The 14,383-nt window shown below is 35.6% G+C and overlaps 1 protein-coding gene across 1 annotated transcript; it reads left to right on the top strand.

Moving 5' to 3' along the window:
* Nucleotides 1-12,929: 12,929 nt before the first annotated feature.
* Nucleotides 12,930-14,081, top strand: LOC103544277 (olfactory receptor 7A17-like). Its single transcript, XM_070606881.1, is given in 1 exon segment — nt 12,930-14,081. A coding segment is annotated over 1 exon segment (933 nt). The 5' UTR covers nt 12,930-12,941; the 3' UTR covers nt 13,875-14,081.
* The last annotated feature ends 302 nt before the right edge of the window (nt 14,082-14,383 follow it).

The raw sequence follows: 14,383 nt of genomic DNA, 5'->3' as shown, positions 1-14,383 counted from the left end.
CATTAGGACTATTACAGGACTCTCATGAGTAGCTGGATGCACAATACTGAGTATCAGAAATCTTGGCTCTCTTTGCCCAATATATTTACTTTTCCTAATTTTACATGTTTTAAAGCAAAACTTCCCTTTGGTCCTCCCTGCCTTCTCTATTTTTCTTCAGCTTATATCTTGGGTTCTCTTTTTCACTTTGTAACCAGTCATTTTAACTTCATATAAATATAATCTGGTATTTTCTCAATTTCCTCAGTAATGATTTGGATTTCTTAAAAAATAAAATAAAATCTCATGTATTTAATTTATATCCTCTAAGTGATGAGATGAGTACTTATGTTGAAAATATTGTCCTGGGAACTCATTCAGAGATGATTTCTGAGGTTATGTGAATGAAGTCAACTCAAATAGTTGCCCAAAGTTTTATATGGTTTCAGTCACATCAACTTTACTGAATTTCTTTACTCATCCGTTTCTTGAATTTCAGAACTATATCTTTTCCAGCTCTGAAACTGCAATGCCTGTTACATTACTTATGAAGGAGTTTATACTTAGTGAATATTTGCTAGATGGAGTAAAAAAATAGGTGAGTGGATGGTTAAGTATAGAGACTGGAGCAAAAATAATAGAAATATATTGATTAAATAAAAGCCTTTGAGGTAGAAAATGGATTCACTTATTGATATTGATGATAAAAATAATTACAGCACTCAGTATATGCTGGCACTGTTTAAGCATTTTATACACATCGTCTCATTGAATTTTTCCAATAATATTTTTATGTGGTTAGTATCATTTCCCCTTAGTTATAGATAAGTCAGCAAGAATTTATCATATCTAGACAACTAGCTGAAGTTCATAGATGTGGTGAAGAGTCTCATGCCCAGGACTGTATAAATCAGACCACTTTCTACGTCATCAGGCCATGTTGCTGCTAGTGAAAACTTGTTATAATAATAGCTGAGCCTCCAAACAAAGAAGAATCCTCTAATATATAAACTCCCACTTCTGCAAGTCTTCTCTCCACCCAAGAAATAGTCTATCTGTTCGGCCTTCAGTCTTAGAAATAAATCAAATCTTAAAACCTAAGTGTCCATTGATGGATGAATGGATAAAGAAAGTATAGTACACACACACACACACACAGAAAGGTGTATTACTCAGCCTTAGAAAAGTAAATCTTGCCATTTAGGATAACACGGACGGATTTGAGTGCATTATACTAAGTCAAAATAAGTCAGACAGAGAAAGACACATTCCATATAATCTTAGTTAATTATGCAAACTAAAAAGGAAAAAACAAGCTCATATTTACAGAGAACAGACTGGTGGCTGCTAGAAGTGGGTATGGGGAGTGAGTTAAATGAGTGAAGGGAGTCAAAAAGTACAAACTTCCAGTTATAAATAAATAAATTCTGGTGATGTAATGCAGAGCACTGTAACTCTATAGTAAATAATACTGTATTGGATATTTGAAAGTTGTTAAGAGAAAAGATCTTAAAAATTTTCGTCAGAAGAAAAACAAATTGCAGTTCTCATTGGAAGAGAAACTAATTGTGACTAGGTAGGGTGATGGGTGTTAACTAAACTTATGGTGATCATTTGCAATATATACATATATAAGATTATTGTGATGTACACCTGAAACTAATGCAATGGTATTTCTCAATTATATCTCAATAAAAATAAATAAAATTTAAAAACAAATAAATCAAACTGTAGAGAAAAAATTATGTTTCCTTACTATTTTAACTTGCTTTGATTGTTTTAAAGTTGAGTATATCTTCATGTTTATACATTTATTTGTGTTTATTCTTTCTATATTTTTGGTTTACATACTTGGATCATTTATCATCTTCAGTATTTCAATTCTCATTGATTTTAAAGAAGCTTTTATTTGTTTACATTTTATACTTTCGATATTTAATGTGTTCTAAATATTTTTCTTAGTCTTACATGGTTTTCTCCATATTGTTTGACTTATGGGTGTTTAATGTACTGGATTCTTTCAATTTTATTCTCCATTATATTACTTTATTTTTGGTCCATCTGGTTTACGCTCAGCAGATTAATCTAATTTTACTTCTAGATGTCTACTGCTATTTTATATCTTTCCTCCAAGTTCATTTTATTATAGTGATTCGCATTAAGATAAAAATTTAAAATTATTTTGCTTCCAACTAATAACGAATTGCCCAACCACCATTACTTTCAGAATCCTTTCTTTCATCATTGGTTTTGATGCAATTTCATAACATAATAGCTTCTTATTTTACTGGATTTGTGTTTCATTATTCTGCTGTGTTGACATAGCTATTTAAATTTAAGCCAACTTCACACTGTTTTAATAAGAACAGCCTTATTATATATTTTATTAGAGAGCAGACCAAGTCATCCCCCTTAACCCTTCTTTTCAAAGATCATCTTGCCCTATTATTGTTGTTGGAAACACAGCTAAATTGCCTTTCTAATATCCATTCTCACCTTTTTACCAATAGCAGAACACTGATCAGATAGATGTGGAAATATACTCAGGTTAACATACCAATATAGGAGCAATCATGTGTCTTGGTTTACTATCATTACTATTGCCAACTGATTACCACAAATCTAGTGGCTTAAAAGAACACAAATGTATTATCTTACAGTTCTGGAGATCATAAATTCAAAACGGATCTCACTGAGATAAAATTAAGATGTCTTATAGGGCTGCATCCCTTTCTAGAGGCTCTAAGGAGTAACTTCCTTTCTTGTCTTTTCCACGTTCTAGAGACTACCCACATTCCTTATCCCATGGTCTCTTCCTGCATCTTCAATTCCACTAAAGGCCGATTGAGTCTTTCTCATGTCTCATCACGTTGACTCTTATTTCTGCCTCCTGCTACACTCAAAGACTCTTGTGATTACAATGGGCTCATCCACATAACCCAGGATAATTTTTCTCTTTTAAGGTTAAGTGATTGGCAATCTTAATTCCTTTTAAAACTTTAATTCTTTTTTATATAACTTAATACTTTCACAGGTTCTGAAGATTAGGATGTAGCCATTATGGGGAGGCCATTATTCTGCCTAACCCACCAAGTGATGCAATTTTGCCTAAATATAGGTAAACTGATATTTGTTTATGAGGCTTCTAGAAAAACACATATTTTTCTAATTAAAAAAAATTAGATTTTCAAAGTGGTGAAATAGAAGTTTTCTAATAACTTTTTCCCAAAGAGCATCACTTTTGACAATCATCTACAGTAGAGAGTACCTTCACAGAAGTCCAGGGTTCCAACAGAGGAACCCAAGCCAAAAGTTGGAGCAAAAAACATTTGATATTGTACACATTGAACAGGCTAAGAGGAACAACTACACTTTACCCACGTGACCCTCTCTTTCAAGGCAGCACATTCAGTGTCAGAAAAGAACTTCTTGGCTAAGAGTTATTCCCATGGTGGAATGGGAGAGTAGGTGAGTGAGCATCTGGATTCCCCAGTTGGATGGAATGTTGCCAGGGAGCTTCACTTCATTCTCAACCCACCCAGAAAACTGAGGTGTGCAGCACAACTTAGGAGTGAAAAGCATCTGAGAGGACAGCACCAAGGGCTCTAAAATTGCATCTAAGAGATGTGGATCCTACTAATCACTCTACAGATTTCATGATGATGAGCCATTTGGATAGTATCACCTGCAGATACCCCTAACTGGCCATGGGAACCTCTAACACTTTGTATGCCTCATCCCCATACCCCACAAGTCCATGGCTGACTCCCTGTGCACATTCCCGAGGATGACCAGCATGAGACTTTGTGAATGGTAGTGAGAATGCACAGAAAGCCAGCCAGATAGTGGTTTTTGGAGAAAGCACACAAACTTGAGCATTTAACACCACCCAAGGGAAGGTAAGTGAGAGTCTGACAGTACCTGGCCTGGCTTTGCAGATTTGAAAGACATAATCTTAATAGAAGCTGAATAACATTCTTCTCAAGTGTACATGGATTATTCTCCAGGATAGATTGTATCATAGGTAACAAAACAAGTCTCAGAATATTTAAAATGTTTGAAATCATACCAAGTATCTTTTTCCTATAACAATTCTATGAAACTCGAAATAAAAACAAGGGGAAAACTGGAAAATTTAAAATTAAGTGTCAGTTAAAGAATGCGCTCATGAACAGCCAATGGGCAAAAAATAAATCAAGAGAAAGAAAAAATACATCTTGAAACAAGTGAAAATGAAAACACAATACATTAAAATTTCTGGTTTTCAGCAAAAAGTAATATAAACTATCAGAGGGAGATTATATGAATAAATGCCTGCAATTGAAAAAACGTCTCAAATTAACAACTTAACTTTAAACCTGAAAGAATGAGAAAAAGAAAAAAAAAAACTATGACTGAAATTCAGAGAAAGAAGGAAATAAAGGAAGCGAAGATGAGAGCACAAATAAAAGACAAAGGCCACAAAACAATTGAAAAGGTCAATAAAATTAAGAGCTATTTTTTGAAAAGATAAAAAAATGACAAACTTTAAGCTAGACTACTGAAAAAAAATTATATATGAAAGAGGAAACAGTAAAACTGCTACCACAGAAATACAAAGGGTCATAAGAGACTACTATGACAAATTCTATGACAGCAAACTTGATAACCTAGAGGAAATGGATGACTTCCTAGAAATATGTAGCTTACCAAGGTTAAATTATGAAGAAATAGAAAATCTGAGCAGATCAATATCAAGTAGAGAGAATGAATCACTAATCACAAACCTCCCAACAAAGGAAAGCCTAGGATGTGATGACTTCACTGGTCAATTCAACCAAACATTTAAAGAAGAATTAAGGCCAATCCATCTTAAACTCTTCCAAACAATTCAAGAGGACAGAACTCTCCCAAACTCATTTTGCTGATACCAAAGCCACATAAGGGCACTACAAGAAAAGAAAGCTATAAAACAATATCCTGATGAACATAGCTGGAAAAGATCTGAACGAAATACTAGCAAACTGAATTCAAAAGTAAATTAGAAGCATCATACACTATAATAGATTTGGATTTGTCTGTAGAATGCAAGGATGGTTCTACAATCACATATCAATAAAGGTGACATACCATATTAACAGAAAAAAGAGAAAAATCAAATAATCATCTCAATACATGCATAAAGAAACAATTGACACAATTTAACATTCTTTCATGATAAAAACTCTCAAGGAATTAGGTATAGAAGGAATGTATCTCAACATGTTAAAGGTCATATATGACAAGCACACAACTAACATTGTACTCAATGGTGAAGAGCTGAAAACTATTCTTGTAAGATCAGGAACAAGACACTCGTTCCACTTTTATCTAATGTCATACTGGAAGTCGTAACCAGTGCAATTAGGTAAGAAAAAGAAATATAGACACCTATGTCAGAAAGTGAAAAATAAAATGGCCTCTATGGATATATATATAATCTTTTATAGAGAAAAATATGAAGGCTTCAACAAAAAACCATTAGAACTATTAAATCAATTCAGTAGAGTTGCAGAATATAAAATCAATCTACAAAACTCAATTCAGTGTCTATAAACTAACAGTTGACTCTTGAGAAGGGAAAATTATGTAAAAAATCCCAATTACAATAGCATCGGGGGCGGGCTCCATGGCCAAGTTGTTAAGTTCGTGTGCTCCGCTGTGGCGGCCCAGGGTTCGGATCCTGGGCGTGGATGTGGCACTGCCCGTCAGGCCACGTTGAGAGGGTGTCCCACATCCCACAACTAGAAGGACCTGCAACTAAGATATACAACTGTGTCTGGGGGTTTTGGGGAGATAAAGCAGAAAAAAAGAAAAGGTTGGCAACAGTTGTTAGCCCAGGTGCCAATCTTTAAAAAAAACAAAAAGACAGTAGCATCAAGTACAATAAAATACATAGGCATAAATTTAACGAAGGAGGGGAAAGAGTTGTACACTGAAAACTGAAAGATATTGACTCAATATATTGAACAAGCCACAAACAAAACATCAGATATTCCATGTATATGGGTTAGAAGAATTAATATTATTAAAATGTCCACACTACCCAAATCAGTCTACAGATTTAATGCAATTAATATAAAAATTCCACTGCCATTTTCACATCAAAAGAAAAAGAAATCCTAAAATGTATTTAAAATCACATACCACCTCTAATACCCAAAGAAATCTTGAGAAAGAAGAAATCTGGAGGCATACAGTTCCAGGTATCGAACTATATTTCAAAGCTATAGTTATCAACAGTATGGTGCTGGCATTTAAACAAATACACCACCAGAACAGTATGAAGAGTCCAGATATTAATTCATGCATATACTGTCAACTAATCTTTGACAATGGTGCCAAGAACATACAATGGGAAATAGATAGTCTTGCCATTAAATGGGGCAGGGAAAACTGGATATCCATATAAAAAAAAGGAGAAAGTGAACCTTCATCTTACACCATTCGCAAAAATATTTCAAACTTTATTAAAGGTTTAAATATAAAACCCCAAACCATAAACCTCCTAAAAGAAGAGAGAGGAAACTTCCTTGACATTGATTTTGGTGGTAATTTGTGGATACGAGACAAAAAGCACAGGCAGGCACCAAAAAAATAAAATAAAATAAACAAGTCATATTATATCAAACTAAAAACTTTCTGCACAGCAAAGGAAACAACCAGTAAAATGAGAAGGCAGCCAATAAAATGAGACACAATTTTCGCAAACTTTATATATATAAGAGGTTAATATCAAAAAAAATTAGAACCGTATACAACTTAACAAAAGAATAGATAATCCAATTAAAAATAGACCAATTACCTGATAATTGTAGAGTCCCCTACAGACTTTTGCAACAAGTAGATGAGACAATTTAGATAAGATTCCAAGCTCAGCTCATTGTGCATGAAAAGATCAAATTTGTCTCTTAGAATTACCAAATGTTTTGTAAATGAAGGACTAGACAAAATCTTTTCACTTGTGTCAAAAGCATGAAATTTCTAACAATGTATACCTGAAAATATGCAATGTTATAAATGATTAAGACCTCAATAAAATAATTTATTAAAAAACAGGAAATTTCTAATTAATTTTTCAAAAGAATTATGAAGCCAAGGCTTATTGTACCCATGGTTTTATAGCAAAGAAACACAGCTCTATCCCTTGTTAAAGAAGGAATAGCAATTTTCTGGAGATATCAGGAGCTGCGTTCCCATCACAAGTCAATGCTTTTGAAACCTGCAGGACCTGGTCAAGATAGATTCCTCAGTTTTAGATTTGGAGAAAACTACAACTCTGAAATGTGAAAAAGTTTCATTAGACCTCTGGAATCCAGACGAGTCAATAGAGAAGGAGTAATAAAAGTTGGATACATGTGACTTCTAACCTGGTCTCTTGGGAACAATGAATCAGCAGGAAAAATTTACTTTCTGTCCAGACAATTTCCTGTGGGGAAATGACGTGCTCAGGCATGGGAATAACAATGGGAAATGTGTCTAATGAGTGGAAAAAGGGGGCAGATACAGCAAATACATGGAGCTGTAAATATCTCAAATGCTGCAGTCCCTCAGTATGTTCAACCTTGAGCTGGAGAAGACATGGATTTCACATCTAGATTCTTAAGTCTGGCTCAGGGACTAATGCTTCACTCCTTCCTGCTCTGTTGTCTGGAGACAGATCTTCAGTCTCCATCATCAACCATCAAGGGAGAAACTTGAACTTTCACATTGAGACCTTTCTCCCAGACATCCCATCCAGGTGAGTACAAAAGCACAATAGATACTAAAGGAGAAAGTCAGAAAGGATGATAGTGAAGAAAATTTACCTGAGGTCAACTGGAAGCTTAACCAGCCTAAGCCAGAGCTCAGAGGTCTCAATGGTTGTTTGCTTGATTGAATAATTAATATAATATGTTATTAAAAAAGTGTCTGTTGGATTGAGAGATACAAGGATTTATGTTGACGATTAAGCAATGAGAATGAAAGTCTAGCTGGGTGAGACTCAAGAAGGAATGGGTGACAGTAAACTTGAAAACTTCAGAGGACGTTTGCAGTTAAGGGGAGGAGAAAAATAGAGTATTAAGTGAGAAGGTGTTTGCAGTGAAGTGAGGACATTTTATTTATTTATTTGTAATTTTCATAGTGGGGTATATTGAACGTGTTCTGTGTTCATTAGATAGAACAAGACCAGTGGAAGCAACTATTACCTTGCAACTGCAGTTCTTGACACACATATTTTATGGAATCTTCTCTCATGTTGGATATTCACTTGAAATAAATTTTATTTGATATACAATCAGGAATATGCAAAAGGGCATTACTTTGCAATTATTTCACTACCTGGGAGTCTGAATGTATTTTTGGGTTTATTAGCCATTTACTTTCTCTCCCACAAGTTGCCTGTGCAAATTCATTGCTTTGCATACAGAGGTGGGACTGTTTTATTCTTGTTTTTGATTGCATTCTTACAAACAAATAATTACAATTTTTTAAAACCAAGTTTGCTCTTTGCCATTTAATTCTTGTATGTACGGATAGATGTATTTGTTGGGTTATGTGAGAGTTTATAAATTTTCAAACGGTCAAATCTATGAGTTGGTCATATTTTGTTCCCTTATCCATTGCTTTCTAAACATAGAACGTTCTTGTGCATCCTTAGTAGTAATACATTATCTTTTATATGCAATGCCGTCTTATTTCACATCTGTTTTTCTCTCTACAACTGTCTTTTACATTTTGTCACTAGATCTGTTTTTAAAAATAACAGTCACCTGGGGACAGCCCCGTGGCAGAATGGTTCAGTTCAAGTGCTCTGCTTCAGTGGCCCAGGGTTTCAGTAGGACCCTAGCATCACAGGGACCTAACATCACTCATCAAGCCATGCTGAGGCAGCATCCCCACATAGCAGAACTAGAGGGGCCTACAACTACAATATACAGCTATGTGCTGGGGGCTTTGTGGAGAAGAATAGAAAAAAGAAGATGTGCCAATCTTCAAAAAAAAGAAAATAGCAATCATCTTCTGCCATCTTGTGAAACACATTCTGTTTTCAACTAAAGTTTTCATCAACGTTTTTTATAAGGATGTCTGAGTCCATTTATGTTTATATAGGATGAAATTATAATTGTAGATACTATTTTTACACTACTTTTTAAAAACTATCTTTTCCATTTTTTTTGGTTTTTGTCTATTTCATTTAGATTTAGAGACCTATGTTAATGTGATGAAATTATTGTAATTTTGTTTTCTTTCAGAAGTTCACCTTTTTTATTCAATTTCATTTGACAAATTCACTGTTAACCTAATTTTCATTTCTCTGTTATTATTTTTATTTTATAAATGTTTATTTTACTAAAAATTTGTTTCTATATAAATGTACGCCTTTAAGAAACCACAAAAGTAAACAAAGCAGGGAGATGCCTACTCATCTGCATCTTTCATTTGAATAAGAGAGCAGAGCACAATGAAGTAAACACGTGTATGACATCATGTCCTCAGGGATAAATCAAATGAATAAAGGAGAAAGTTTTTGTGGTATGTGTAGGATTTCATAGAGCATATTGTGTGGATATGCTTGCATGTTGGATAAGATTAGAGTGTGTCCAGGACGTTTGTCACAACCAAAAGCTCAACAGTAACAAAGAAAAGATGCTACAAAGAAACGTGAGAATAGGACCAGCCTCACCCACTGTTGGACCATTTAAAAGCAAGTGTGGTCAAATACATAGAAATAAATATGGAATAAAAATCAGATCAAGGGCCTGATGTGGATACTGTAATGAAGCAAGTAGAGGAATAAAAGCACAGTTAGTGTGCGGTCCCTTGAATGGAAGGAAACGTCAATAAAGACACTGGCTGCCTGTTCTCTCTGGATCTGGCTCTTCTGTTGGGCTGTTTGTTCAGAGTGCTTTTTCCTCATTAGCAGGAACTTGCCTTGTATGAAAACTATTCTTGTATTTACTGCAGTGGATAAGAAACCTTTTCGGCAAAATCCCAGAGTAAACATGGCTTTTACATGTGATCCATCATGCATGGAACATGTAAGGCACAGGCATAATTTACTATGTATGATGCACTCTGCTATTTTCTATTGAGCCTTATCTATCCTATTTTATTTTATTCTTACAAACCATAGTCTCACCCGATAAATGGTCCCTATCTCAGAATATGGAAAACATTTCTCTCTTATGTCCTCCATTCCTATGCTAGGATTTGTCTACTTCTGTTCTTTCTAACATCATCAGCAATTGCAGTAGGAACACATCTTCTCATTTCTTCATGCAGTATATATTTATTCAGCTACTATTCTCAACTAAACTATATCTGGGGTTAAAGGGTGAGGAGAAGGTATAATATTACTACATGCCTCAAGGTGTGCACAGTCTAGCAGCAAAAAAGATGTGGAATTAAATTGAAATTACACAATGATAGCCTCTCCATTATAAATATAAATAAATTATCGTAAGAAGCAGTGTCCTTTTTATGTGAGAATGTTAAAACAAAAAAGATTCCTGAAGGAGATGACTCCAGGAATTCTGAAATAAGAGATGGAGTTATGAAAATAGAGAGGGGGTGAAAAATTTCAAATAGAGCAATGGGTGAGACTCCACACAGAGAGAAGCAGAGGCATAATGGCTCTGAGCCTTGAGGCTGTGGCATTGGTGAAACTGTGACTCCTGTTCAACTTTTACGAGATTAATGTGGGTAGGGCAGTGTGAGGGTGAAGTTGGTTGGTTGGTTAGAGGAGTCAAGCCTAGTGTTTGAATCTATGGAATTTTGGGTTTACTGTTCAGGAAGAAGTCACTGAAAGGAGGTTTAAGCTGGGGAGTTGGCTTATCAGCTTTGTATATAGAAAAATTGCTCTGAGTAAAAGTAAATATTGGCTAGAGTAAAAGTAAATACTTGTGATAGATGGAAAAAAATGACAGGGAACTGAAATAAAGCAGTGGAATTGGGGACCAAGAGGTGAAGAAGCAGTGGAAACATTGGAGAGGTAGAAGAAAAAAATCATCCAATTATCATCACCAGTGATAACCACTCATTACCAACAGGGAAGAGCTGTGGTAAACTTTTTACATATATTGGATAAACCTGTCAACTACTTTAGGAGGATGGCTACCACTATCTCCACTATTTGGATGAGGAATTTAACATTTAGGATGATTCCATTGGTTCTCTAAATTCAAACAACTACTATGTGTACATCCAATATTCAAAATCTGAGTTTCTGATTCCAGAAGCTTTGCATTTTATATCACTTAGAAAAGTCTGTTACCAAATTGTCTTTAAAAACCCCCACTTTTGTTGTGCTTTCTATTTCCTTTGTGAATTGTATATTTACTTCCTCTGCTCATTTTTCTAGTGGGATGTTCAACTGATCAGATGTCTTGATAATGTAAGGATATCACTCCTTTCTCTTTTAGATACATTGCTTTTTGCTGCTTTGTTAGTTATTCTGGGCATCAAGAGGTGATAACTGGGGTTGGAACGCTGCTGGAGCCAAGGAAACATTCTCCTCATCATGATCTCAGGGACCACCTGAGCTGATTAGATCATTTTTTCCCCCAAAATGTCCTTTTCTTTCCTCTCTCTGTTTTTTGAACTGACTTTTTATGTTTCTTTAAATTCAGGACACAAAATTGTCATATTATAACAAAGCCACTTGTTTACATGTCCATGAGATGCTTACCAACTAGAATTTGGGTACTATTTCTACATTTTTCAGGGAAAAGATAATCTGGTGTTGACAGAATGCATTGTATCATCATTTTCCTAATTATTGTGGCCAGGGTGAGAGGAGCCTGGTGGTAACATGACCACAGGAAGACACAGTGTGTGCATGTGTGTGTTGTGGGGAATGAATAGTTCTCAGAGCAGGGATACCTGAGCTCATATATTCCCACACAACCTTTAAAATACTGGTGCCAGAATATTAAACAACAAATAAAAATAAGGATCCATTTCTATACAGAAGATTCCCTGGAAACAAAATAATAAACTGAGATTAACGACATGTGATTGAGGGCCTCCACCTCTTTCCTCAACATCCTCTGACACCATCTCTCATCTAACTCCTTGTTGATCGTTTTCCTTGTGACACTGGATTCCGTATGAGCATTGATTGTTCTGAAACAAACATCTTTCAGGGAGTTTACTCTTGCTGTTCCCTCTGATGGACACAGATCTCCCAGATAAACTTTTTCCTCCTTCTTTCTCTTCCTTGAGGTCTCCCTTCAGATATTTGCTGCTCTACCTGAACATCTAGTAAAAAGTAACACCCCCTTTCACTCTCTCCTTTATACCTGATTTTTTCTTGATAGCACATTACCATCTGATAATTTATATATATATATATATATTTGTTTTTTTGAGGAAGAATTAGCTCTTAGCTAACATTTGTCACCAACTCTCCTCTCTTTTGTTGAGCAAGACTGGCCCTGAGCTAACATCCATGCCCATCTTCCTCCACTTTATAAATGGGACGCCACCACAGCATGGCTTGACAAGCAGTGCTGTTGGTCCGCACCTGGGATCCAAACTGGCAAACCCCCGGCCACTGAAGCAGAACATGTCAACTTAACCATTGTGCCACTGGGCTGGCCCCAATTTATATAATTTTTTGTTTGCATATATGCTTTCTCCATTGTCAAACTGTTGAAATTATTGTTTCTCAGCACCCTGTGCTCTTTTCCTAGAAGTTGCTCAGCCTCCAATATGTGACAGAATTTCTCATTAAAAGTATAGAATACATGACCTCCTGGAAAAAACCCAGAGTGCAACAGGAATTTCTATTCAGAGACAGCACTGGGGGTCTCCCACAGGAGGCAAGTTCCATACAGAAATTATAGGTATTGACGTTTTGAATGCAATATGTAAATTGTAGAATTTCAACTGTTTGCAATGCCAATTTTTGAGAAAATTAGTCATGTTTTGTTTTCTTTTCTGGTAGTCAACTCCACTGCATGGAATCAAGGAATGATACACCAATTTCAGAATTTCTTCTTCTGGGATTGTCAAAGGAACCAGAACTGCAGCCCCTCATATTTGGGTTTTTCCTTTCCATGTACCTGATCACTGTGTTTGGGAACCTGCTCACCATCCTGGCTGTCAGCCTAGACTCCCACCTCCACACACCCATGTACTTCTTCCTCTCCTACCTGTCATTTGTAGACATCTGTTTTACTTCTACAACCATCCCAAAGATGCTGCATAATATCCACATACAGAGCAAAGTCATAATCTATGAGGGCTGCATCACCCAGATAAACTTTTTCCTACTCTTTGCTGGATTGCACAACTTTCTCCTTGCTGTGATGGCTTATGACCACTTTGTGGCCATCTGCCACCCTCTGCACTACATAGTTGTCATGAAACCCTGGTAATCTGGAATGCTTGTTCTGGTATCTTGGATGATGAGTGCCTTGAATTCCTTGTTACAAAGCTTCATGGTGTTGTGGTTGTCCTTCTGTACAGAGTTGGAAGTCACCCACTTTTTCTGTGAAATCAATCAGGTGGTCCAACTTGCCTGTTCTGACACCTTTCTTAATGACATGGTGATGCATTTTGCATCTGGGCTGTTGGGTGGCGTTTCCCTTACTGGGATTCTTTACTCATACTCTAAGATAGTTTCCTCCGTACGAGGAATCTCATCAGCTCAGGGAAAGTATAAAGCATTTTCCACCTGTGCATCTCACATCTCAGTTGTTTCTTTATTTTATTGTACAATCCTAGGACTGTACCTTAGCTCTGCTGCTACCCACAGCTCATATTCAAGCACAGTAGCCTCAGTGATGTACACTGTTGTCACACCCATGCTGAACCCCTTTGTCTATAGCCTGAGAAACAAAGACATCAAGAGGGCTCTGAAAAGAATCATCGGCTTGTCATTTATATAAGGAATGATTGTCCTGGGGCAGAAGAAATTCCCATGATTGCAGGACTCAAATCATCAGAGGTAGAAATTGCTATTCTTTGATCAGATTGTAGAAGTAGAGCTTACTCCTTCTATTTATTTCCTGGAATTTCCATTTATTTGAATTCAACTTCAATTTAAATAACTCACTTTATTAGGCTTCTACTCTGATATATAGACAGTTTTTCCCCTTGTCTATTCCCATGCATTCTAAAAGTTTTTCCAATCTTGAATCAGAAATATTTGAATTTTTTGTATCTTACATGGACAATTTAGATTTATTAAAATTAATTTCTTCTCAAATGACATATATCATGTAAAGTAATTTTTGCTAGTTTTCCTGAAGGAATAATCATGAGTTGTATTACTCTTAAGAAAAAAAATATGTATACTTGGTACCTAAATCCATTTATATAATTTTGTTTTAAGGAAAAATATGAAACCACTGGTTTTCACTTTGCCATTCTTTTTACATCATTACCTTAACTACCC

This window comes from Equus przewalskii, unplaced genomic scaffold (assembly GCF_037783145.1).
Source record: "Equus przewalskii isolate Varuska unplaced genomic scaffold, EquPr2 contig_R1842, whole genome shotgun sequence".
Lineage (NCBI taxonomy): Eukaryota > Metazoa > Chordata > Mammalia > Perissodactyla > Equidae > Equus > Equus przewalskii.
The sequence above is the reverse complement of the archived record's forward strand: the minus strand, read 5'-3'. Positions and strand labels throughout refer to the sequence as shown.